We start from the raw sequence: 27,270 nt of genomic DNA, 5'->3' as shown, positions 1-27,270 counted from the left end.
ATTTGATAATATAGAGAGCTTAGGATTCAGCCCATACTCCAATTTCATAGAACAATGAGATTATTCAATGAGTTTCTTCATAAATGCAAATTAGTGCATTGATTATTGCCTTTGACTGAACATTACTATAAACTTACACTCATTTTCGGCAACCCAGGATGGACTAGGATGGACTAGTCAGTTGCACAGCACACTCTAACATGTACATTTTTGGGATGTGGGAAGAAAATGTAGAAGCCAGAGAAAATCCAAGTAAGCTGGGGGAGAATGTGTACATCTCTGCATAGGAAGTGCACAGCAGAGGTAACTAGTGTGCCACTGTAAGATTAATAAGCTTATATACAGAGGACCAATAATGAATTTGTTTCTTTCTTCACATATTCCCATGGTCATTTGATTTTAATTTTAGAAAGTACTTTATACTTTCCTGCAAGAAATTAATTATTGAATATTATTACCATATTCAGTCTGTTAAATAATTCTAACATAAACCTCTGATGTATATTTAATTAACTCATAACATGTTCTTTGTCATTAATAACAACTTGAATATATACCTCTTCATATCCAATTTTCCATCACTGTTATGTCCACATTTCATAGCTTGACTGTCAGGGCAGAACATACAAATAACCTTTCCTACAGTTCACCTCTCTCATTCTGTATCACTTTACATAATTAAATGTGTTTTTTTTAATTGCTAAAGTAATTTGCCATGTATCCATTACTATTCAGCTTGATTACTTCAGTTTTAATTACATGTACCAGTATCTTCCTACCTAAATCACTTCTTGTAATAATTCTCAGTTTTTTGATGTCATTTACTACACAAAATGTGACACAGACCCCATAGCATTAGAAGCAGTTCTACCAAAAAACAGTTAAATGTGAGTGGAAAAGGCTGTGTGAGGACTGAGCCCAGACCAGGGTCAGCGCATGCAGAACTGACTGGAGCAAACAGAACATCACTCTACACCATGTGTAGGTTAACAATGGAGCAAATCATGCAGAAGTTGTATGGATCAAACATTTGTAAAGTGGCACCCATTAACATGTGGGTTCACGCATAAGAAAAACCAAATGTATAGCTCAATGCAGTGATAGTTCATAAAATATGTAAAAAAATAAAAATAATCACAGGCATAAAAATTCAGGTATATCACTTCTGTATCTCACTCTACCACTGCAAGGCTAATAAAATAACACCTTAATGTACTGTTGGCTATTCAGTTATGAAAATACTTCACTGTTGATAAAGTAAAACTGCACTAAGGCTGATGCGTGACATTGCCTAGGTTAAAACACACATACAGTATATAAAGGTTAAAGGTTAAACCACTGGACAAAGTTATGTAATCAAAATTGTAGTAAACGAACAAAAGCATGTCAGATTAATACAGCAGCAAATGTGCTCAATAATGTTTAAATTTTAATGTAGTATAACCCAGCCTTGGATGATAATTTCTGTATTTTATATACTGTATAATACACATATTGCAGAATGAATGCTTTGAAATCACTTTGCTTTGAATTTTTTTTTTTTCTGCCACCAGTTTACTCACCGTTACAATAAAACCCCCACCTATATTATACTAGTTAACTTGTCTTGATGTCTAGTTATGCAAGGCATCATGTCTTTTGAGTCTCCCCTCCTATTTTTGTTCCTCTAGACCTGAAAACTCCTAATTTTAAGGATATTTTTGGACCATATTCTTTACTGGTCAGGTGGCCCTTGCCCTTATAAGAGCAACTCCCAGAAGGTTAAAAATGACACATTTCAAACATAGGCATGTGGGTTATCGTGATTATGAATATCGCTGTATTTTTCATACTTTATTAGAGATCGAGCACTTCTTTCTATTAGACTTGAGAATATCTAGACTTTTAACTGAAGCACACATTTTAAAATTTCAAATGCTTGAACCAGCTATTCTGGTTTATTATGTAAATGAAATAAATCATTATATTTCTTATGAACATCTGAATTAGTGGTTTGTGCTAATTCAAACATTTTCAATTATGATATTTAAGCTTTTTATGAATAGTAATTTTACCACTGATTTTTACCCAGTGATTGCTGGGATATACTCCAGCTCCTGCGGCCCTGCTGTGGATAGGTGGGTTAACAAGATGGATGGATAGATTAATATATTTTTTTTAAATAATAAAAATTAAAATAGAGCACATGACACAACAAGATATACAGTCATATGAAAAAGTTTGGAAACCCCTCTCAGCCTTTCATTTCCTAGGAACATCTGAGTACTAGGGTGTTTTCCGAACAAAGATTTTTTGTGAAGCAGTGAAATTAAATCAAATGTGAAAAACTGGCTGTGCAAAAATTTGAATGCATGTAACTGCTCAATACTGATTACTTGCAACACCAAATTGGTTGGATTAGCTCGTTAAGCCTTGAACTTCATAGACAGGTGTGTCCAATCATGAGAAAAGGTATTTAAGGTGGTCAATGGCAAGTTGTGCTTCCCTTTGACTCTCCTCTGAAGAGTGACAGCATGGGATCCTCAAAGCAACTCTCAAAAGATCTGAAAACAAAGATTGTTCAGTCTCATGGTTAGGGGAAGGCTACAAAAAGCTATCTCAGAGGTTTAAACTGTCAGTTTCAACTGTAAGGAATGTAATCAGGAAATAGAAGGCCACAGGCACAGTTGCTGTTAAACCCAGGTCTGGCAGGCCAAGAAAAATACAGGAGCGGCATATGCGCAGGATTGTGAGAATGGTTACAGACAACCCACAGATCACCTCCAAAGACCTGCAAGAACATCTTGCTGCAGATGGTGTATCAGTACATAATTCTACAATTAAGCACAATTTGCACAAAGAACATCTGTATGGCAGGGTGATGAGAAAGATGCCCTATCTGCACTCACGCCACAAACAGAGTCGCTTGCTTTATGCAAATGCTAATTTAGACAAGCCAGATTCATTTTGGAACAAAGTGCTTTGGACTGATGAGACAAAAATTGAGTTATTTGGTCATAACAAAAAGCGCTTTGCATGGCAGAAGAAGAACACCGCATTCCAAGAAAAATACCTGCTACCTACTGTCAAATTTGGTGGAGGTTCCATCATGCTGTGGGGCTGTGTGACTAGTTCAGGGACAGGGGCCCTTGTTAAAGTCAAGGGTCGGATGAATTCAACCCAATATCAACAAATTCTTCAGGATAATGTTCAAGCATCGGTCACAAAGTTGAAGTTACGCAGGCATTGGATATTCCAACAAGACAATGGCCCAAAACACAGTTCGAAATCTACAAAGGCATTCATGTAGAGTGAGATGTACAATGTTCTGGAATAGCCGTCACAGTCCCCTGACTTGAATATCATTGAAAATCTATGGGATGATTTGAAGCTGGCTGTCCATGCTCGGCAGCCATTAAATTTAACTGAACTGGAGAGATTTTGTATGGAAGAATGGTCAAAAATACCTCCATCCAGAATCCAGACACTCATCAAAGGCTACAGGAGGTGTCTAGAGGCTGTTATATTTACAAAAGGAGGCTCAACTAAGTATTGATTTAATATCTCTGTTGGGGTGCCCAAATTTATGTACCTGTCTGATTTTGTTATGCTGCATATTGCATATTTTCTGTTAATCCAATAAACTTAATGTCACTGCTGAAATAGTACTGTTTCCATAAGACATGTCATATATTAAAAGGAAGTTGCTACTTTGAAAGCTCAGCCAATGATAAACAAAAATCCAAAGAATTAAGAGGGGCTCCCAAACTTTTTCATATGACTATATATACATAAAGGGAGAAGATGCACAAAACTATGGAAATAAATGGGCAATTTGATGGTGCAATTTAACATTTCACCTTATGTGTAATCCTCTTTAATAAAATCCTCGTGTGTGTGTGTCTTCTGGTGAAGTGCGCACGCGCGATATTACTGTCAGAGAAAATTACAGGCCTTTTACGGAAATACAGAGCAGTATTACTGCGAGAGGAAATTAAAGGTACACAATACAGTGATGCATATTTCAGCCATATACAAGCCAGTATTATTGTCAGAGAAAATTAAAGGCATATTACCGACGTACAAGCCAGCGGACGTACAAGACAGTATTACTGTCACAGAAGATTAAAGACACGCAATACACAGCGGCAGCCCACAAAGAACGGTCAGCTCAGCAAGTAAACATCAACAAAAGAAAGGCTGAAAGAAAGAAAAATACGACCAACAGAATGAGGTCAAGGTCCCTTGCCATTTAATATAGACTGTTCCTACTAATGTTTATGCACTACTGTTCTAGCGCCCGTTATTGTAACGGGCTTAATGACTAGTTTCTAATAAAAGTCTAAAGGTGACCCAGTCCATATGTCGGTATTATGAGTTGCAGGTAGAGATATTTTGGTTTGGACATAGGGTGCATCATCAGAAGGCACAAAACTTCAAGCCTATAATACTTTAATGTGTATGAGTAGCCACTAAAGTAAATCCCTCATCTTTTTTCCCACAATGACTGCCCAAGATTAAAGAAAAAACCCTCTAGTTATGCTGCTGGGAAGATAGTGTTGCATGTATTCTGGCAAACATGAACTGTGAATACCAAAAGAAAGGGCAAGGCAACATCTTAAATGTGACATTTTTCACTACAAGCATTTGTTAGTTGTCCTGCATTCCTTAGTCAAGCTACCCAAAAATGCAACATTTTACATTTTTTTCCAAACAGATTTTTGTTTAGTTAATTTTTATCATGTAAATATATGTTATGTCAAACATGTGCATTAATAATTACATACATATTCTAAAATATGCTTTTTAAGAATTCATGTTGATGTGGCAATCATGTCTCCATGGGTACCATTTCTTCACAGGCCGCCCCCCTTTTAGCCCCACCCAGGGCCCATACACTGCCAAAAGTAAATTTAGCAGAAAATGTCCGCACAAATAATTTGAAATGCACTCTCAATGACTCCAGCAGAAAGTTAGGGGGGAGTCATCAAAGAGAAAACCAAGAAGTGATTCTTCACACAAAAGGGATATTAGAAAACAATATCCAAGTCCTGTAACTAAAATGAATATACCAATAACATTAAAAACTTGGATGAGATGTTGAAACAAATTATCTCTAGCTAACAAGTAGAACATGAAGCACTGTAAAATATCTTTAGTTCTTGTACTGTATTTGTTACTCTGACTTACTGCAACTGTCCTTTAAGCGTCTTTGATAATAACATTGATATTCTAAGTGAAGAATTAAATACTGTATAATGCACTGTGAAACAGACTTTATGCAAACTGTGAATATCTGTCCTTATCCTGTCTGTTGAGTACATAGCTTTCCTGATTTTATCATTTCCGCCATTATGAAAAAGAACTAGACAGCTTTCTTTTCTATTTTGAAATGTTTACTTCTTAATCTTAGTAATCTCTTATACCCAAGATCCCCATCCATCTTACTATTCTTTTTTCCTTGCTCTATTTTCTTATAGTAAACACAGTATCTCATTTAACACCTGATATAAGACACCTTTCTTTAGAGTTAGACCCTTTTATCATTGGCAGCTCTATGCAGAAAGGCTGAAACCTGGCAATGTGAAATATATTCAGTTTTTTTTATTATCTTTTCAAAGATGTATGTTGATGCTGCACTTTGCTTTTGTCATTCAATGTGGCCTAGTGACTAAGTGACTGGACTTTTAACCACAGGTTTCCCTGTTCACTTAAATTGATTGTGCTCCAGTTATGAAAGATATAAGTGAACAATTATATAATGTAATGGACTGTTAACCCATCCATGATTGCTACCTGCCTTGAGCCCAGTGTTCCTGGGATAGGCACTAACACCTTGAAACCCAGACATTGATGTAAAAAGACATCTAGTTTCAGATGTTTTTACACAAAAATAAACTGCAAAAAAATTAAACTAAAATCAAAAATGTACAATAATTAATAGAACAAATATAAACTCTACTTGGCTTGGACTCTTTAGGTAGCCTGAATTATGAAGGTCTACAGTGTCTACCTTTTTCATCTTTTCAACAGAATTAAAGTAATGCATTTGTGCACTTACTAAATTAATATGGGAAATTAAATAAAGCATGCAGAGACATACTTTTTTATAAGCTTTAGATTATAAATTATAAAAGCATAGTGACAGTATTACGGTTTTATTTTTCATTTTGGCTTTTGGCATAATAAAGTAAAAGGTGCAAATATGGTTTTTCCATAGGTAATCCATCCCAACCAACATCATTGCATTACATGAATCCATATCAGCTGAATGCTTATGCTATGGCCCTCAGAGCAGTGGGGGAAATCATTCAGGATTATGACAGTGACAAGATGTTCCCAGCGTTGGGCTTTGGAGCAAAGCTGCCCCCAGATGGAAGAGTGTCTCATGAGTTTGCATTGGTAAGGTGGAATTTTCACTCACTTTTTAACATGAAGTCATGAGCCACAGAAACCTGCTTGCCTTATCTTTCTATATTTCGTTTTTTTTTTTTTGTTTTTTTTTTTTACATAATGCATTGCATCACCATTACACAATTAAAGGATTTAGTTAGTTAATTTAATGTTGTAATGATTTGATTACCTGATAGCATGTTGCTTTGCATGTCAGAATCATGCAAAGGCTTTTGACTCGTGCATTGTCCATTGCTTCTTCTTGCCGATGCTGCTGGAGAGGTGGTAGGCTTCCAAAATGCTGCCACCATGCATTTGGTTAAAGGGGCTTGAGAATGTAATATTGCATTTCTATAAGCAAAGAATAAGGTTAATTGAAAAATAAATGCATTTTGTAATATATCAGCATATGTCTGTGATTTTTTTTGATGTTCAGGACACAGTCATGAATTATATATGGGCAGAATCACAACTGCAGCCACAAAGTAAAGCTGTTCTATCTTAATTGTGCAGTTTTGTAAGTAAAATAATGTATATATTACAAATGTATTTAATTTGACCTCTAAATTTGGATTAGACTAGCCATGGTAACCCTAACACCACCACCATCTCTTTTGAAGTTTTTATTTACATTTTTTTAAGAAATAAAATACTCTAATGCACAATAAAAAAAAATTCTACATAACAAATCATTTGTACCTTTAGCAATCAGGTTATTTAATGGTTCAAAGTATTATAAACAAAACAATAATGGATTGCCGTAGACAGGGATGGAATCCAGGGCCATGGACCATCTCCTCAAACCTCTGCAGGCAGACAAAACCAAACTATAAACATATCCAATACAAATATCAAGGACATCAAACACATTGTAGTAATTTCATTATAGGAGCCAAAAGACAGCACATTCTATATCATCTACACACCATTAATTTGCATTAGGATTACACGAACAGCTGGCAATTGGTGAAAAGCGAAATATATACACTTTGCTTTCAGTATAAAATAAGTACAGTAAAACCCTGCAATAACACATCTTGTATTTACACAAAAAGGTAAATAACACAGTCATCATTCTGCTGCCTTCCTTCCCCACTAGTGATCATAAATATCAGTCACTAGTTTGCTTGAACGAAGTCTGTCCTTGCGAAAGTTGAATGCACAGCACAGTGTTGGATTTTGTCAACGTGTAACATATAGAGCTATTGATGGTGTACCTCAGCGATCCTGTAGGGCTACAGTCAACATATAACCATAAACATTATCTCTGCTTAATATCCTAGCTGAAACAATCAATACATGCCAACTGCTATCACCAGGTCTAAATACAGAAGTAAACACATCTAGAAAAAAATGAAAATGATAATTAACACTACAATTACCAACGCCTACGAAAAAACTCGGCCCACCTTAAACCCCTTCACACCTCTCCGTCAGCGTCTTTCGTCTTGTAAATGTGTCGATAAGCCCATGCAGCAAGCAGCCTGCTATACCACCCCCCTTACCACCCCCCACCCCCAACCCCAGCGCCACAGAACGGGCAAGAAGTTCTCCCAGTTCAAGCCTTGATTTACAGCAGAAAATTCAATGCAATAAATGCAGTAGTCTTAAGACTCAGTGCTTATGCCAGGGTCTATGTCTCTCACTAATGTTGTACATTCAAACCTGCCATAGTGAAATGCTCACACACCTCTCTCAGTAAGACTGCATCTCACCAACTCACTTTTAGTATTTCTCCATAATACTCAGTCTGTTGCACTCTCGCACCAAGAACTGTCATCTCCGGTCTCCTTGTAACACTGCAGCAGGTGGTGAAGATATTTGACGTCGACTTTGGTCCTGTTGCTCCCCATCAGCATTTGCCAGTAAAAATTCTGCTTTGATTCTAATATTAGCTTACTTGACCCATTTTAAAAGAAGAGACTGATTGTCCATTCTAAAGGACCACTTAGACCTTTAGAAGTTTTTCTTTCTTTACTTAGATTTTGCTCAGTGATAAGTCTTTTTGTTGCTCATACCTGTAGCCAGTACACTTACACGTGTTGCTCATGACTGCTTCTTAATTTTTTTTTTAGCTTGTTGATTTCTTCCCCTTAATCACTGAACCCTTCAAAAATGGCCACTGTTCAGTGTTTAAGCAGATGCTGGATGTTGCTGACAGAGAACCACAGATTATTTCCATTGGCTATTTCTTCACAAGTTTATGATTAATGCCTTATTATGTGTAAAGGCAGGTATCTGTCATAGTTCAATGGCACTGTCAAAGAATTCACTTGCAGGGGTACAGGTTTATACCATCATTATTGTCACATATACAGAATACAGTAACATTTTTACATGCATGTTTAAATTCACATGTTGCTACTCTGTATCTTTCTTAACTCAAAATATATGTCTTATTTATTTGAATAATCTCAGAAGATATTTGTTATACATGTATATGAACAAATTACAAGTAAATTATAAGGAGTAGAAAGACTACTGTTGATGCAGTTTTAGATTGACTGGCAGCCAAGGTATTGCATTTCTCTTGAGTTTTGTCTCCTGAGGTGTTTATGCCTAAATAGCAGCAGTAGAAGAAATTAATATCTAAGGTCTCGTCATCTCTGGTTAAACGGATTGTAGCAGTGACAGTGTCTGCTTTCTAGACTCCGTTCACTTCTCACACTTCAATGGCAGTATATAGTTAGGTGGGTTTTGCTTAAAAGTATGCACTGGACACTGGTATGGGAACAGACGCACTGTGAAACCTTATTGGCTTTGGGGTAATCCTCTCAAAGTCAGCAGATGGAACTTGGTCTCTGAAAGAGTGTGTTATGTCCACTCAGTGACACATCTGATCAAGTCACTTTGAGCCCAAATTAAAGACATACTTGACCACTTCAGCACAAATCAATGCTGAAAACTGCAAGGTTTGTTATGCTGCAGTATTACAATATTTTACGACACACCATGTGATCTGTGAATTTTGAGCTCTTTTCTTATACACCAGGAGATGCAAACAGCAATTAGGTGGTAGGTCATACAATTGAGAGGGGGTGGATCAAAAGGCCTGTATAATGCCTTTGTACAGAGGGAAAGCACTGTGTGGTTCAGGGGGCAGACATTTCACAATGGCCCTTAAAGACCCATGGAATTGGAATGTTACCCAGGGGGTCCAAAATCTTTATCATAGCCTCAGTGTTCAGCTTCTAAGAGTCAATTGGTTTAATTTTTATGAGGCCTCCCTTGGCCTTTGGGCCCAACAGGCCAGTTCATGAACCCATAACTGGCTGTAGATACAATTTGCACAGTTTACATTGAAGGGGTTTGTCTATGTATTTAAATATGTTGAAAGATATACATGGAAGAGTGTATATGGTTTTATCTTTCTTATTATGTGACGTTTTAGTTCATTTACTTTTAGTGCACACAATCAAGTACATTTCCCACTGTCTGGTAATAAAGTTTACTTTGGCCTTCAAGTGAACAGATACAGTTTTATTACAAATGAATGCGGACAAAGACTAGTTTTAATAATCTAACTGTTGAAAAAAAAAAGTTTAAATAGTTTTCTAAGTTTTTCGATTGAAATAATAAAATAAGGTTAAAAAATCTGTAAATCAAACTTTGTTATTCCACAATGGGAAATGTATGTGTTAATGTAGTAAAACTAAATGAGCTGGCTTAATGGTATAAACTGGCTTCTATTGGAAAATAATGGAGGGGACATGCTATGCTCAGTTTCAATTTTTTATGTATTAATACGACTGAAGCAAATGACATTTCTTTGGCAATATCAAGTAAAAATGGCATCTTACTTCCTTATTTTTTATTTGGTCATATCCTTTTCATGTGCTGCCAGTTGTACACCCTAAACCTAATATGATGCTGCCATATACAAGTAGATGTTCTGCAAAGCAGGGCTTATAGTTAAACTACATTTCAAATAATCTTTAATAAATATGTTATTATTTTTCAACTCAAACTTATTCTTCAAAATCATGCTATTTAGTAATTTTCAACAAAACATTGTGCTCTAAAGTGAAGCACATTTTATACATTTATAGAAATCACTAGTCCGCTCTTGTACTTTATAATGGAGCTAATGATTACCGGAGTCCTAATGTGAAAAAAAACATTCAAAATTACTAATTATGTCCATTTTTCAAACTAAAAACTGTTATTATGCATTGATCTGGTAATTGCACACATACTATGTATTTCAAAACAATGTATCCACGTTGTTTTAAGAAGGAAAACAGCAAAAGAACAAATGTGTGTGAGTTTAAGCCATTTTAAACAAAGACCACCTATGTGCTTCACTTCATTGATTGTATTCCTTCTGCAGCACCCTTCTAGCCCAAGGGGATGTGAATTCACCTCAGAATGGCATCACCGAATGCCGTTATTGACAATATTCACTGTTGATGTGTCTCCGTTCTGTAGACAGCTAGACGATAATAACTGAAAAAAGTCACACAATCACTCACTATATATAATGCATGTGTGTGTTTCAGTGGTCTAGACATCCATCCATCCATCCATTATCCAACCTGCTATATCCTAACTACAGGGTCATGGGGGTCTGCTGGAGCCAATCCCAGCCAACACAGGGTGCAAGGCCGGAAACAAACCCTGGGCAGGGCTCCAGCCCACCGCAGGGCACACACCCACACACCAAGCACACACTATGGAGAATCGCCAATGCACCTAACCTGCATGTCTTTGGACTGTGGGAGGAAACCAGAGTACCAGGAGGAAACCCACGCAGACATAGGGAGAACATGCAAACTCCACGCAGGGAGGACCCAGAAAGCAAACCCGGGTCTCCTAACTGCGAGGCAGCAACGCTACCCACTGCGCCACAATCAAGTAACAAGGACTGAACAGATATCATAGTCATACATTTAGTTTAAATCAAGGTTGAAGGTTAGCAACTTTAGTACAGATGTTTTAGAATAGGCAGAGTGCTCGTGCAGAGCTGTCCTTCCTACCTCACAGCTTCTGCATGGAGTTTGCATGAATTTACAGATCATTTGGTATTAGTAAGTACCAGTGAGTTTACTAATTCAGAAATATTGTCTTTAGTTCTTTTGTTACCATATTCATAGCCACTCATGCATTAAATATTCACATGAGTCACTCATGCATTCAAAAATTTGAAAATTAGTTTGTGGTGCTTTACTTTGTTTTTTTTTTTGTTTTCTGAGTATTTTATTTTTATTGTGCATGCTCAGCAGGGCTCTGACAATGACGAATATGGTCAACCTTTCAGCTCCCATCCCATCCCCTTCCATTGGAACCCACTGGGATGCTTTGAGTCCAATTCCCTTGGCCTGCTACCTCTGTTGGTGTCTGCAGAACCCCTGGAACAATTTGATTGCTCCTGTTCCTTTCTTTGTCCTCCCCGTGGGACATCCTCAACCTCTTTGCCTGCTTTCCCTCCCACTGGCTCATCTCAGTTTTACTCCCTTATCCATCGATTCCTTCCTTCTCCTTACTTGTACTCTTTTAAGATTAAATGCACCAACTGCTCCGTGGAGCACTAATGAAGGATGGCTGAGTCGATCAGTGTCATGCACGTTCATGCTTAATCAGACTATCCCTCTATTAAGTGCTGTGCGACTGCTCATCACTCTTCTGCACTTAATAAGCCTGAGCTTCACTATTTACCCTCAAAATCATGCAACGCTAGCCATGTCATAACCCCCAAACATGCTCCACCACATTGCCATAACTGAAGTGTACATACTGTAATTTATCAATTCAGTGATTTTAGTAGTGTTTTTGTAATTGCCATCCATCAGTCATCCTCTTAAACTGAAAATGTTGTGACTTTAAAACCACACTCTTTTGTTTTATCTAAAATGATATAAATACAGAGAACAAGTAAAATATATTTAAATGCTGGTTATACTTCTGTGTTAATTTTATCTGTTTGTGTAACAGTTCTTTTAAAAGAAAATAATCTGTTGATATGCTAAAATATAAATGTGTATAACCCAAGTAAACTCTTGGGTGCCAATGATTAGATGCTTGGATATTACTAGTAACGTAAAAATTTTATCACAGCCTTTATGAAACTGTTATTACAGATAGCTCAACTGTTTCTATATTCTGTTGGATTATGCTTTAGTAAAGGTACAGCTAAGGTTTTTGAAGCAGATGCATTTTTAGAAACAAGTAACTGCATATGGTGTGCACTGACTTATGGATAGTTTCCTTTATTTTCAGAGACACTTTTTACAAATGTTTCTGATAAGTCTGTTGTTTTCCTTGTGATCTTCAAGTTACAAGTATCACACAACTCTGACATGGTGTCCTGTTGAGAGTTGACTCCTGCCTTGCACCAAGTGCTATCAGGTTCCAGTTCCTCATGACCGAGTTTGGATGACCAATTTTAAAATAATTGAATGAGCAGAAGACACCACTTCAAGCAGATTTATTTGTCTTAATTACCATATTTTTAAATAGCCATTGATTGAGCAAACTGATAATTTTAATTTGGTGTTTTCACTCTTCTGGGATTTTCACATGATATTATTATATACAAAAAGTAAAATTGTAAAAGTTACATTTCATTCTGACTGAATATATATGAAGGAAAGTTACTAGAGTTAAAATGTCAAATAGAGGCTTTCATATAGTTAACCATTTTTAGTCCTCTAGACAAGACCTAACTTGTAATATGTTTCATAGTAGTCATTGAAGAAATATCTTCTCATGGATTTCCTACCTAGGTAGTGTTTCCAGTCTTGAGCCAAAGTGAGGAATTTGCCGTAAGTCACCGTAAGTCAGTCTAGTTTCAGTCTAACTTAAAGTCAGTCACTGTAAGTCACCCCCCTAGCAACTCTCCTCCTCACTCCCAACATTACCCTAGGGGTCAGTATCCTTGTCAAAAGAATCTTGGGATGTTAATTCTGAGGTAAGCTTAGTAAAAGCCTTGATGTCTAGTCAGAGGTATGGTGAAAATTTGTAGACTGTGGGTGATTGGAGGCAATTGAGTATTTGAATACTAAGGATGATGTGTGCCTAATGGTAAAACCCCAAAAATGTACTGTGGCACTAAACTACATTAATAATATGAGCCAGCAGTGTAACCTGTCTGTGTCTGCCCTTCATTATTGCTCCAGACAGTTATATCATGGTTAAGAAATATAAATAACATTTAAGTTTTTGGCTTCATGGGAGATCTTATAATATATGTCCATACATTTATTAGTATCACTTCAATTTAGGTGTAAAAGACTCCATAACCTATCGTAAACACATTAGGCACAGTACAAGAATCAACCATGGACATAGTGCCTGTCCATTGCAGGGCACACTGACATATTCTAGTCTAGCTGAATTTCAACCTAAACAGATATCTTTGAGATGTGTCAGGAAACAAGAGGAGAACCCACCTATCCATGGGGAGAACCTGTAGACGTCACACAGATGTTGACTTAGTGAGTTTTTGAACCCAATCACTTGGTGACTTTTGTGCCACCCCATTTGATTTAAACATAAAGCACCTAAATTACACAATTGAGATGATTCAATAATGACCTTTGCACTTCAAAAAATAAAGATGTAGCTCAAACGTTTGAGGAGTATCCATCATAGGACACAATCATCTGGTGACTCCAGCATTATATGCAGACACTAGTCAGCTTGTTCATGCATGTCCCTGAGATTGCTCCCATTTTGTCTTAAGCATGATTAGTAATAAAAATTTAAACAAATGAAATTTACAGTTTGGCAATGGTATCATATTGTCAATCAACAAATATTCTTCCAGTTCTTTAATATCTGTGTTTCCAATTAGCCAGCATTTCCAAAGCATGAGCAAAGGGCAATGGTGCTATAGTTTCACATTTTACTGATTCTGTCGGCTTTCTTGATTGATTTGTCAGGTCCATGAAAGTTTTATGTATTCTACCTGACAGCAGCTGATCACAGGAAAGGAAGTCTATTTATACTATATCTCCAAGAGTCTTATCCAGTTTTTCTATCTGTATATCAATACATTTTAAGATTCAGCCACTTATTGTGATCTCAATAATGTATACATTGGCACATCCAGTATTTCTGATCAGGAGCACATTTATAATGTATGCATACATTGTAAAATTGTAGGGCAGCTTAGTTTGATATCTGTGAATAAAATAAGGTTTCAAAATAAGATTAAGTCTGTCTTCTTGCCCAGTTATTATGCGCTAATGCTGTTTCTTGAAAAAGGTTTCTGTTTCATGGTGCATTTGAGAATCCAATTGCTGCTTACTCTCTAAAACATTTTATTACCAGCTGTGATGCTCAGTTTTACTAAGAAAGCATGTAACTTCTTCCATCTATTTTCTTTAGTAAGTGTGGTGTGTGTTATAGTGATTAATGTATTATACTTTAGGGTGCTAAAGTTTAAACTACAGAGTTGCCTGTTAAAATCCTGTCCTAGCTTACTGTGAGACCACAATTAAGTCTGTCATCCTCTCTTTACTGTATTTGTTAAAATAGAAGGTAAACAGTTATAAAGATGCTGATGTTGGATGAAGACTTTAGGCAAATTTACAGTAGTAGCAGTGCTAACATGTGGAAATCCAAGAAATCAACGTAGACCTCAGTGTTCATGTTTTCAGGGCACCATCTATTAGAATGTATAATGTAATACATGTAGTAATTAAGTGCATTGCATTTGTCATTCCAACAGTTGGCGCATCACAAACATTTGTAGTATTAAAATACATACAGTATGTCTGTTATATGCCGTTTGATATGGGATTTGTAAAAGCAGTGCTAATGTTTGTGATGCACCATCTGTTGGAATGCCAAATGCAATGTTTTTTATTACTATAAATGTTTTTGATGTGCCATCTGTTGGAAAGACAGAGACATAGTAATTGGACAGACACACAGACTCTTTTCTTTGTATTAAGGGGGATTATTAATGATAAATTGATTTCTTTATACAGTATTGCAGGAATGAGAAGGCACTGCTGCATAAGGTACAGGACAGATCCAGCCCTGCATGATTTATGGGCACACACGTAACTGCTCTCACTTATCCATTCCTTCGTTATCTAATTTTCTAAATAACAATTAGGGTTACCTGGAGATGGAGCAGCATCTTGGGAGCCTCCAGTAAAAGACAGGATGTAACTTCAGATTGGACAAATATGCTCACCTACATGTATTAATGAAAAAAAATCCATCGTGCACCTAGTCGGGAACTGGACTTTCTCTCCTTGGAGCTGTAAAGCAGGAATGACTATCTAGTGCACCATTCTGCCTCTAATGAGATGACACAATTAAAATATAAAATAAACAAATAAAATAATGTTTTCCTTTTTTGCTACTGAATTCTGATTAAGTAGAGAACAAGGAGTGTCCCTCAAGGGTATGTAAAAAATGGGCTGTCATGGTGGTTTGACTTTAAGGTCAATATTAGGATATGTGTTGCACCTGGAGCCAGTAAGTGTGGCCCTAGTCTAATGCCGATGGTCTAAATGGAGGCCAGCCTGTGATTTGAAGTAATACTGAGGAGACTACAAGTGACCGCAGAAGTACTAATGGGCGGTGATTTAAAAGACCGTGCCAGCCAGAGAGAAAATGCTTGCAAGTGCATTATGCACCACTTTGATAGACAGGGGTAATAAGCTGTTCAACTGACCCAGTGGGGCAGTAGGTTTCTTGTTCTGCTCCTATTTATTTGTAATTTATATTCTTGTGTTTGCTCCCCCCTTGTGTGCTTTATTTTCATATCACATCCACCCTTCTCTTAGTACATTTGGCCTCTCTTTTTGTCCATACAGTATTTGGGTTTAGGGATGGCTCAAGAGCATCTCATTCTGGCCGCAATGTAAGTGTTTAATTCTGGTTTTCCATACCAAAATGTATTGTTGATGTGCTCCACTATTAAAGTATGGCATGCTGTCATAAAATGTTAAAAGTCTTCACAACCCTGTTGGGCATATACTTAATATGTGAACAGTCACCACAGAAGTAAAAATTGACTGCAGTTATACTTGTAATGTAAACAGCTTACCCCTACTACTAGTAAATCTTATAATAATAATATATTGTAGAGGTCAGGACAGAAAACTTCATAACCAATTACATACATATAAATAAGGATATAAATATTCGTTACAAAGCATGAATGGATGAGCAGGAAATCCCACCAACATGTAACTCACCTCATAAGATTTATAAGAAGCGGTTTAAGGGGAGACAGCAAGATGTTGAAGAGAATCCAAAGAACCCTAAACTATTCCACTAGTGAGTTTATAGTAAATCTCAGCAGTGTTGATACTGTCTGTAAAAGAAGCAGCTCAGACCACCTGGTGAAACTCCCCAATTTATAAACCTAGTCTGCCTCCCCCTGGTGGTTTGACCAGCATAATAACAGACAGTAAGTATTATGATTATGCTTCAGAATGCATTTTTTTGCTAAAATGTCTTACCACTGGATATGTGTGGACAACTGTGAACTGTGATCAGATTTATTGTATTATTTGTTTTGGGACTACTGTTACTTTCAGACATTCTGTGATTAAGAACTTCTTATCATTTCTCATATTTAATTATATTATTATTGTACCCTGCGATGGGTTGGCACCCTGCCCAGGATTGGTTCCTGCCCTTGTGCCCTGTGTTGGCTGGGATTGGCTCCAGCAGACCCCCGTGACCCTGTGTTCGGATTCAGCGGGTTGGATAATGGATGGATGGATATTATTGTACCTTTCTAATGACTTTTAACTATGTAAATATGGAATATGGTCAGACTGAAGAGTTTTCCAGTTTTCTATAACAACAAATAATTTAATACTTGATTTGAAATACTTGGGTTAGTGTTAAATGTGGCAGACATGTATGAGATTGCATTGTTTTTGATGCTTATTAAATCAAACCAAGTTTTGGCAGTGGTTTGTGGGTCTAAACTGAAAACTAAATCAGTCTGGAAACAGTAATTGGGTACTATTTAGAACTGAAGTTTCAGTTAAAAAAAGAACATAAAAGCTGAAATACCTTGGATGTGTTGGCTAGTTAACATTAAGCATTCCTTGTAGAGCACCTACAGACAAAGAGTTAAATAACAGGTTGAAATAAACTGACATGAACAAGCCATAGATTTGTAGCCAGGCATGAACTTTAATCAAGGATGAAGTTTGCCTGTACTGTCATTTTCAGTTTACTGTTTTTGAATAGTTTTCCTTGTGATTCTTACAGGGTTTGCACACAGAGCATATCTGCACACATTAAACAAAAAAAGTCATGTGTTTCCATTTATATAAGGATTGTTAGAAAATTAATGCTTGAATTTCCATTTCAAGAAAGCATATAATGTAACATATTCAGGTCATTCTCTGCTGTCCGGGTTGTGTTTGAAAAACACTGAATTAGGACCGAATTACGTCTACTGCCCGATTCAGCCTTGGTCTTCTGTGTAGGGGTGTAAACCCGAATAACATAAACAGTACTTTAAAACCTCTGATCTTAGCCTAGTCCACCTTGAACATTAAAAATAAATTAAAAAGTGTATCAAGTGCACATACTGTATCTGGGAAAACAAAGTTGTAATGCATCAGACACACTGAAAACAAAGCTCAACTCTGATGCATTAGATAAATTCTTCAAGAAACTGAAGAAGGGAGTGTGTATTTGTAAGAATATCAGCATCTCAGATTTTATACAATATACTGTGTTTACCCGAAAATAAGACCTACTCCGAAAATAAGCCCTAGCATGATTTTCAGGCTGCTCTGTAATATAAGCCCTACACCAAAAATAAGTTCTTGTCAAGATCGTCAGCTGAAAAGTAAGGCGCCTAAGGCCAGGTTTATACTTCACGCGATGCAATGCGTGTGTCCGAAATATCCATTAAATTCCGAGGACACCTTGCCACAATATCTCTGAAAAGGATGTTTAATGATTACATCCATCAATTCGGGGATGCGCCCATTCCAGCAGCATCGGCGCAAGACAGAAACAAAATCCCTGGACGGAGCATCAGCTCATCGCTAGGTGAACACAAGCACACACATACACTGGCATCAATGTAGCTTCACCAAATCCCCAAACCTTCATGTCTTTGGATGGAAAACTGAGCCCACTGTGGAAACCCACCAGGAGTACATGAAAACTTCAGGGAGGGATCACAAGGGACGTGACTCCCTGCGAGACAACAGCGCTACCGCTCTGCCACCATGCCGCCCCAACATGTGTAACTATTAACAGTATTCATTATTTAAACAAAGTTAATGATTTATCTGTAAAATGTAAAATACATATTTTAATGCATTTCATCATGAAAGTGATAGCAAGTATAAAGAATTATAAATGTGCAGAGAGTTGGAATATTATAAATTTAATGTGTTCTGTGTGGCGATCTATTGCTGCTGTCAGGTCAGGAGGAAGCCCCAGAAGCACGTAGCAATTTAACAACTGGGTCAGTTTTAAGATGACGTTTATGGTGGTCTGCTTTAATGATAAAGTAAACTACGAGGTTAAAGTGGACATTTCGAGGTTAAAGCCAAAATTTTTACTTTAATCACAAAATAGACATTTTCATTATGTCCTTATTTTTTTTCTCTTCGCCTCAAATACGCCGCTGTACATTCTGACGGTATTGTAAAGGTGCAAAAAAAAATAAAGACAGCACAGAAGATGGTATGTGAGACTTTTAAAATATATCGTGTCATTACGTTGGGGAATTTGCGATGCTTGAATATCAAAGCACCATGAATGCATTTGTATGTCGGCATTTTGCTCCACCACATCGAACCATTCATCAAACATCGAAGTATGCACATCAATCCTGGAGGATCATAAAGGCGGCTGGAGTAGCAAGAAATTCAGGCTGGAATTCAGGGTTTGAATGTGGAGAGTTTTGCCGATATTCCAGAAGAAGAGGACATGACAGTATTTGGATAAATGTATATTGTTGTACATGAATAAATATAAGACATCCCCTGAAAATAAGCCCTAGTGCATCTTTTGGAGCAAAAATTAATATAAGACCCTGTCTTATTTTCAGGGAACCATGGTACCATTTGTGCCACATTAAACAAGTAAAAACAATTATATATAAATGAGTATTTAAATTGTTACATAAATGCAACATTAACTGAAAGTCATGCAATTATTATAAAATTTACTTATTGCTTATTTTTAGTATGTTAACTCCCATGGGTTTTTTTTTCCTGCTACAGGAGGCTATGGGGTGGATGTTCCCATTTTTATATTGTTTTATATTGTTCAATGTTTGGTTTGCACTAATCTGTATTTGGGTATATATTTAATACATATTTGATGACACAATTACCGGTATGTCTTATTTTAAGAATAGGACCAACATGTTGGTCTTGATTTAGAGGAGACAAAACTATAGCGAAAAAAGACATTCTGGAATAAATAGTCCTGGCATTAAAAGAGCTATTCAGAAATGTGAGATTTGCAAAAATAAGAATAAAAAAACATTTTCAAATAAACCCTGCAATAATTAATGTAAAATAACTACATCACTGAAAAAAAATAAATAATGAAATTGAATTTGATAATAATCAGATAACTTACTTAATTATTGATTTTGTTCACACCTTATTGACTTATTTATTTATTTATATTTTTCTAATTTTGCACAAATGGCACTCCAGTTTTCCTGCCATTTGATCCTTTCTTACAGCAATAACATTTCCTTTCATTTATAGTACAATCTTACATACAATCTAATTTAAAGTTGCAAGGTCCATTTTTGAGAAATAATAGAAATGAATAGCAATGCATGTGTGATTTTATGTTTTCAGAATGGGAACCCTCAGAATCCATACTGCAATGGAATTGATGGCGTAATGGAGGCTTATTACCAGAGTCTGAAATCTGTCCATCTTTATGGGCCTACCAACTTTTCTCCTGTAATAAACCATGTGGCAAGGTAAACTGCTTTCATGTTTTTAAAGCTGATTGAAAAAATTTCTTAATTAAAGAAAAAAAAACATGTTCGCTAAATTTTGAAAAAAAAATCTCAAAAATGTAATTCTGCTTTATTTTTCCTTGTAATTTTAATTCAGGGGTACTTTGAATGAATACATCAACCAAAGAATATTCACCTTTTACATCCCATTCTTCTTGTAGTTTCCTTTATTCTGTTATTTGCCTTTCTGTCTCCTACTAAAACTCACACCTGGTGCTTACTGTTGTGCTTGATCCTTTCTCCTTTATTCCAAGAGGGCATGCTCATCCTAAAATTGTTAATATTAAAACTGATCAGTGCATGTTTTAACTAACAAAGTTTTTTTACATTATGATTCATGTACCTTGTTGCAATATATCAAGAATAACAGTAAATGGCAGAAAATATGTGTAATTAGGTCCAAATAGTAAAGTAAATCCCCTCTCCATTTCACATCTAAATACGGAGAGGCTGGCTACAAACTCGGGACCTCCCGATCAAAAAGCAACAGTCTACTTAGAGAATGATCTTTAACTCAGTTGTGCTCAGCTGAGAAACTGCAACCACAAAGTTGCTATATCTCTCTCTCTCTCTTTTTCTCTTTTTTAGTCTTTGCTGCCCCTTCCTACAGCCAGCAATTCTGTATAAACTGAATATAAGAAGCAGAGATAATTTAAAGTATAAATGTGTAGACTATATAGAATCTACATCACATTTTGGGTACTTCATTGTACTTCATAATTGTTATATTTGTTTATCATCTTACAGTGTCATACAAGCTGCTTGCACTTTCACACTTCTAGTTTCATTGTAATTTTTTATCATGATTTACACTGCTTTTCTACACATACAGTAGTTGAATATTATTTGTTCAGTTGTCACTACTTGCTAGGGGCAGTGAGTAAACTAAGGTGCAGACTTGTGAATAGTTTGCTGCTTTTACCTTTGTTGCTTTTATTGTCACAAAATCTTAACTTCCTGGGCAGCCCTCTACACATAGGTTCCAGAAGTGGAATGCTTTAATGACTTAGATGCCTTAATAATCAGATCAAATCAAGATCCCCAGTTAGCAGAGTGGGGTTGTTTTTAATATTCAGTCAAGAGCCATCTCTCAGATGGAGTTCTAACCCGTGTAATAGTCATAGGTGACACATCTTTCCATTTTGTCCCATGAATTTTTTATGATATTTCGTGGTGCATGATCGAAAGAGCAGATTCAGCAGGTTGGAAAATGGATGGATAGATGGATGATCGAAAAAGCAGTCCTGCATTTTTCCTTTTGATTCTCACAGTTTTAGCCTCTTCCCTGGACCATTTAAAGTCCTGAATATATCTTGTCCTAGACTTTGATGTGCCTTTGACAGCAGAGCAGAACAGGTTATGGGGCATCAAGAGTTCTCTACTCCTATCCTGAGGAAACTGTAACAATGTCCAGAGTCATTACGCTAGCATTTGAAGGTGCTCAAAGGAGAGTAACCAAGTGCATTGCATGACTTAATGATATGTTGTACTCTGACAGACTCAGAGAGTTAAATCGGTTTAATCTCAAGCAGAGGAGACTGTATGGGGACCTAATCCAGGTTTTCAAAATCCTCAAAGGCATTGATAAAGCTGGTCCAGTCGAATTCTTTCAGCACGTGTGAATCACATACTTGAGGACATGAGTGGTGATTAAGGGGAAGTGCATTAGTCTGACTGGAGCCAGGAAGCACTTATGTACTCATAGTGTTGTGGGAATCTGGAACAAACTCCCGAAACATGTAGTTGTAGCAGAAATCCTGTCAACCTTTAAGAAGGTATCTGTGTGAGATTTTAGGACACCTTAGCTGTTAGCTAAACAATCATTATTTATTATATTCTTGTGAGTAAATGTATTGTGATTTTATGAATACTGAATTAAAGTATTATAGTTCACAGTTCCTACTGTATACGCAACAGCAGAGCATGCTATTTTTTTTAATATTCATAGGGTCCATTGGATTGTAAATTAACAAGTGCATGTTATTTAAACTATATTCCCTGAAAAACAGTACAGAACCTGATTAGAGCTTATCTGTTTGTCTTCTTTTCTTACCAGTCAAAATCAGTAAAAGAGCAGATAAGATGTTTCATCTTTATTTGGGCGTTTAAATGTATGATGTATGCATGAGTATATTTACTTGGGGAGCACAAGTGTTGATGTAATATAATGAGTGATTCAAAAACAACTGAACACTTTCAAAAAATTGGGCACTGAAATGCTGCATGCTGCAGCTGAAAAGAAAGGGAGTCACATACATGGAATTCATCATGGTTGTTGTGTCAACCATTGGAAGTGATATGCTACAAAAGTCTGAAATGAATTGCACTAGAGGATTGACTTGTGCCATGTGACAGAAGGAGCGCATATTGTGCATTTGTAAAACTGAAAAAAAATGCCTTAAGGTAACTTGTTCGTATGGTAGTTACCAACTAATAAAACTGTTAAATTTTTTTTTTAATCCCACACAGTATATCCAGTCTTCTTGCAGCTTTATTTGAATAAGTTGGCACATTCACTGAATGAGAAACTATATGAGAACTATATGAGGCATGAGGAAATGTGTACGTCGTATGAATGCATACAGTGTATGCAGCAGAAGGAGTGCATCATTCCATACTTGACGTAATATCAAAGACATATATTAAAAATGATGTATTTAAGAACACGAGAGAACAGAAGATATTTCATCAAATAAACATCTGAGCCTGTCTTTACATGATTATACACTGTGCCAAGCTCTTGATACCAGACCACCATTCCCTTTTTCTGTCCTTTCACTCTATCTTTCTTAAACATGGCCTCCATTTCTATCTCTAAGCTTCTTCATTTCTGTGGCTGAAGGCAGGTTTAAAACCCTCTTAAGGTCAGCACATATGGAATGGCTATTGTCTTCATGGAGTTTACAATGTTTATCCCCTTGTCTGTGTGTGTTTTTCTCTGGCTACTCCAGTTTTCTCCCAAGGTCCCAGAGACATAGGGATGCCAACCGTCCTCATTTTCCCGGACATGTCCTCATTTTTAACACGCCATGGACTGTCTGGGAGGAATTTATAAAATTTTGAAAATGTCTGGAATTTTGACACCTAAAATTTGAAATTTTTCCATATTCTTATCATTGGTAAAAATTGAAAGCCATACACCAGTCAGCATTTGCGGAAGTAGTGCGCACACTTTTTCTCCAGAATCATCACTTTCATTCCGGTAGTAAACAACACAGATATTGACGAGAATAGTGGATATCTGTCCAACTTGGCTTTTTCACTTCATCTTTTGAATTCAGCTTTATCTTCTTGGCGAGTAGATAGTTCATTATAAATATTGTCCCTTTCCTTAATTATTTGTAACTAAGTGAAGTTATTCAAACTTGAAATTACAATTTAATGTTTTCTATGTGAGATCTTGTTTTCGATTCTTCTTTAAGCAGCTTGGTTAAGCAAGAAATTTCATACATCCAGGTACAGTCTGTCGTATTTAAGTGCGAGTATGTACTACTTTGCAATATTTTAATGGAAAATATTGTTATTATCACCCGTTGTTCCAAAATGGATTTATAATTGTAAATTAATGAGTCAACTATTAAAATTTCAGTTAATTAAAAATAAATCACACATTTACTCTTTCATATAAATGCAATATCTTTTTCGTTATCAGTTGATCAAGTAACAAGTCAGTTCTTCAAGTAATTTAATAATAATTTCATAATTCTTTCATTTATATAAATAGAAGACTACCCATTAGGCTGAAACAAAGTGCAAGTACACAGATTACTTGAGCAACAAATATCCTTGTTTTTGAAAGGGCAGAACAGATTCAGTTAAGGGGCTAATGCTCCCAAGATTCAACTTCAGTAGCATGCTACTGTATGTAAAGATTTCTATTCATATTTATCCAAGAACCCAGATTAACTGAGAGAAATAGCTTCAGTGGAACAATATAAAAGAATGTAGAATAATGCAAATAAACTAAATTGAAAAGAGTACAATTATTTTACTAGAAGTGAATTTACCATGTGTATCATTTTTTACAGGTTTGCGACAGTTAAGCTGTCCAAATAAGAATGGAAGGAATGAAGTCTGTTAATTTTAGAGGTTTGACATATTCAAAATATTTAATGGGTTATTAGTTTGACATTGACTGTGATTGTGGCCATCATATCATTATTGTATTGATAAACTGCTACTAAAGGTTTATATCATTTTAAAAAACTAAGATAGTGTGAAGGCTTATTATGGCATTATAGGGAAATGCGTCCTCAAAAGTCCTCATTTTTCGACCCAAATGTCCTCATTTCCGGAGAAAGAGAGTTGGTAGCCCTCAGTTTAGGTTAATTCATGACTCTAAACTGCCTACATATTTGTGATTCTGAGTATGAGTGGGCCTTGTCTAGGACTCATTCCTATGTTGAGCTCAGTGCTATGGGGCCAGGTTCCACTCATGCATGATGTTTAATTGGATTAAGCAGCCTTTGTAATGGAGTTATATGTAAGTTTTGTCTCAGCAAAATGAATCAAGAAGTTCTTAAAGACATAACGACAGTGAAATGTTTAGTGCAGTTAAAGCTGATTCTGTGGTAGTATATGATTTACTCTAAAATGCAACTGGGTTTGTGGGTGGGGTGTAAGTTATAAAAATCAGGAGTGGTCTCCCCTAGACTTTCTTGTATACTTAGATATGGGGATGGATATTTGAGGAGTAAACTGCAGGACAACAATTATATTTTTATATTATGTACATTAAAAGACTATCAACAACAAGTCAAATTAACAATATATTGAACAGTAATTATAAAAGTAAAGTTGAAAAAAATCAGACTCTGCAGCTGCATAAATAAAATGTAAAGTACCATTTCCAGTTAACGGAAATAGCCCAAAAGTTGATAGAAATCTACTTGAACCTAATAGTTGTATGCTAAATTTGGTTGACCGAAGTGAAAGCATACTCAAGTTATCGTGTGAACAAACACACACACACACACAATTCTAAAGATGGTATTTTCCAACTCAGAGATGTCTAAAACGTTGAGATTCATCAAAATCTCGACAGCAAATCTTTGGACAATTACAATACTTTCCCTATACTTCGTATACGAGAAAGTAAAAAGAAGCTTGCTTAGGTTTTAAGGGGTGAGAGTGTAAGTGGAGAAGGATTTGGGTTTAACAGAGCAAGGTATGGAGAGTTAGGGTTGGATGAACTGGCTTTTGGGTTTTTTTTCTTGTTGTTTGTTAAAAGAAATGTAATTGTTGTAAGCTAGCCATCCAGTGGCTAGTGTGTGTCAAGCTGTTTAAACTTTGTTTAGCTAGATAGCTAAGTTAGTATTGTCGTCCTGCCTTGCTTCTGTTTTGTGTGTAACTGTCTGCATATTTTGTGAGGATTTCTTTTTGACAATAAATTGAGTCTTTTTTTTTAAGCTGTTTTAGTTTTTTGTGTTTTGTCTCCCTCCCTCTATCACTTTTGTGCAGCCTGTGTATATACCCATAGGCCTTTAGCAGGCCGTAACATATTAGGGGCTTGTCTGAGATACTTTTGAATATTTCTGTGCATTTGGTGAGATGAAATTGATTTTGTTTTGATAAGAATGATTTTGGTGTTCTTCTGCTGACTTTGGATTTATTTTCTTTCTCTTTAAGTGCTTTAGTATATTAAAAGGCCCAAAAAAGAATTATTTTTTGGGCCTTTTAAGTGGTAGCATGCTTGGTACATCAGTAATTGTTTGGTAATAAGAATCGTGGACTTAATTAGGTTGGGTAATTGGAAGTGTTTCCTTAAATTTTGAAGGATCCATTTTTGAATATTATGGCAGATTGGTTTTCTGCTTTAAATGTTTTAGTATGGATTTTGATCTAAGTTTACTAGTGTTCTCACAGTTGATAAGCTGGATAATTGTAGAAAGGCAGACCTCTTGCTTATTGCTGAATTTTTTGATAATACATTGTCTCATCATGCTAGTAAAGAGTGAAATTAAGTCTGAACTTGAGCGTAATTTAGTAACTTTGGGGGTATTGCTTAACAGGAAGCTAATGTTTCATTGCCTGATACTTGCGCTGAGGCAGAAACCACTTTCCTCTTTGGAGGCTGCTGTTGTAACTCATGTTGATGTAGGAAGTACACATCCAGGTGAGGCAGCAGAGAACTGCTGTGATGCTCCTGTGGAAAAGCTGCTGTAGTTCATTTGAGGGAACTCGATCTTGAGTTAAAATGTCAGTAATTTAAATTACAGGAGCTTAGATTAGAAGAATTGAAAGTCAGAGAATGTGAAAAGTGGCTATGAAAATGGAGCTGAGAAAGACGGAATTTAAAACTTGACATACCACTCGACTTTGTAAACTTGAAGTTGAGGCCTTAAATACTGGCCCTTCTCATCCTAATCCATCTAATGATTTTGATATTAGCAAACATACTTGTTCCTCTTTTTAGAGAAACTGAAGTCAGTAGTATTTTATGGTATTTGAATATGTTGCAACTGTATTACATTGGCCAGCAGAAGTCTGGACATTATTGTTGCAATGCGAATTAACTGGAAAAGCAAAAGAAGTATTTTCTGCTCTTTTGGCAGAATTATGAGGTGGTAAAATGCTGTGTTGTGGGCTTATGAGCTGGTTCCAGAGGCCTATCGACATAAGTTCAGAAATCATAAGAAACAGGGTAATCAGATTTTTGTGGAGTTTACTTTTGATAAATGATGTACCGTAACAGCAACACTCAATATTTTAAACTTAACAGCAATTTTGTTTGTGAACCTCAGAAGCACGGAAAAAGTGTCACTGGCACCTGTGACACATCTTCAGCAAAAAAGTGGAGGCTGAGGAAGAGGCTGCACACATGTAGGGACAACTTGAAAAGAACTCTAGCATATTCTCATTCTCACAGAACCACAGCTTGATGGACAAGACAAGAAACAGCGACATCCAGCAGGCCTCACTCAGTAAAGAGACTGTAGATACTACAGAATCCTGTCTCGCCTAAA

The 27,270-nt window shown here is 36.3% G+C and overlaps 1 protein-coding gene across 1 annotated transcript in view; it reads left to right on the top strand.

Moving 5' to 3' along the window:
- The window catches only part of LOC114659672 (copine-8), a 650,855-nt gene that overhangs the window by 519,774 nt on the left and 103,811 nt on the right, over positions 1-27,270 (top strand). Inside the window, exons 15-16 of the mRNA XM_028812277.2 lie at positions 6,200-6,381; positions 20,139-20,266. Coding sequence (XP_028668110.1) covers positions 6,200-6,381; positions 20,139-20,266 — 310 coding nt within the window. The remainder of the gene's footprint in view (positions 1-6,199; positions 6,382-20,138; positions 20,267-27,270) is intronic.

The sequence above is a fragment of the Erpetoichthys calabaricus genome, chromosome 1, assembly GCF_900747795.2.
Source record: "Erpetoichthys calabaricus chromosome 1, fErpCal1.3, whole genome shotgun sequence".
Taxonomy (NCBI): Eukaryota; Metazoa; Chordata; class Cladistia; order Polypteriformes; family Polypteridae; genus Erpetoichthys; species Erpetoichthys calabaricus.
The sequence above is the reverse complement of the archived record's forward strand: the minus strand, read 5'-3'. Positions and strand labels throughout refer to the sequence as shown.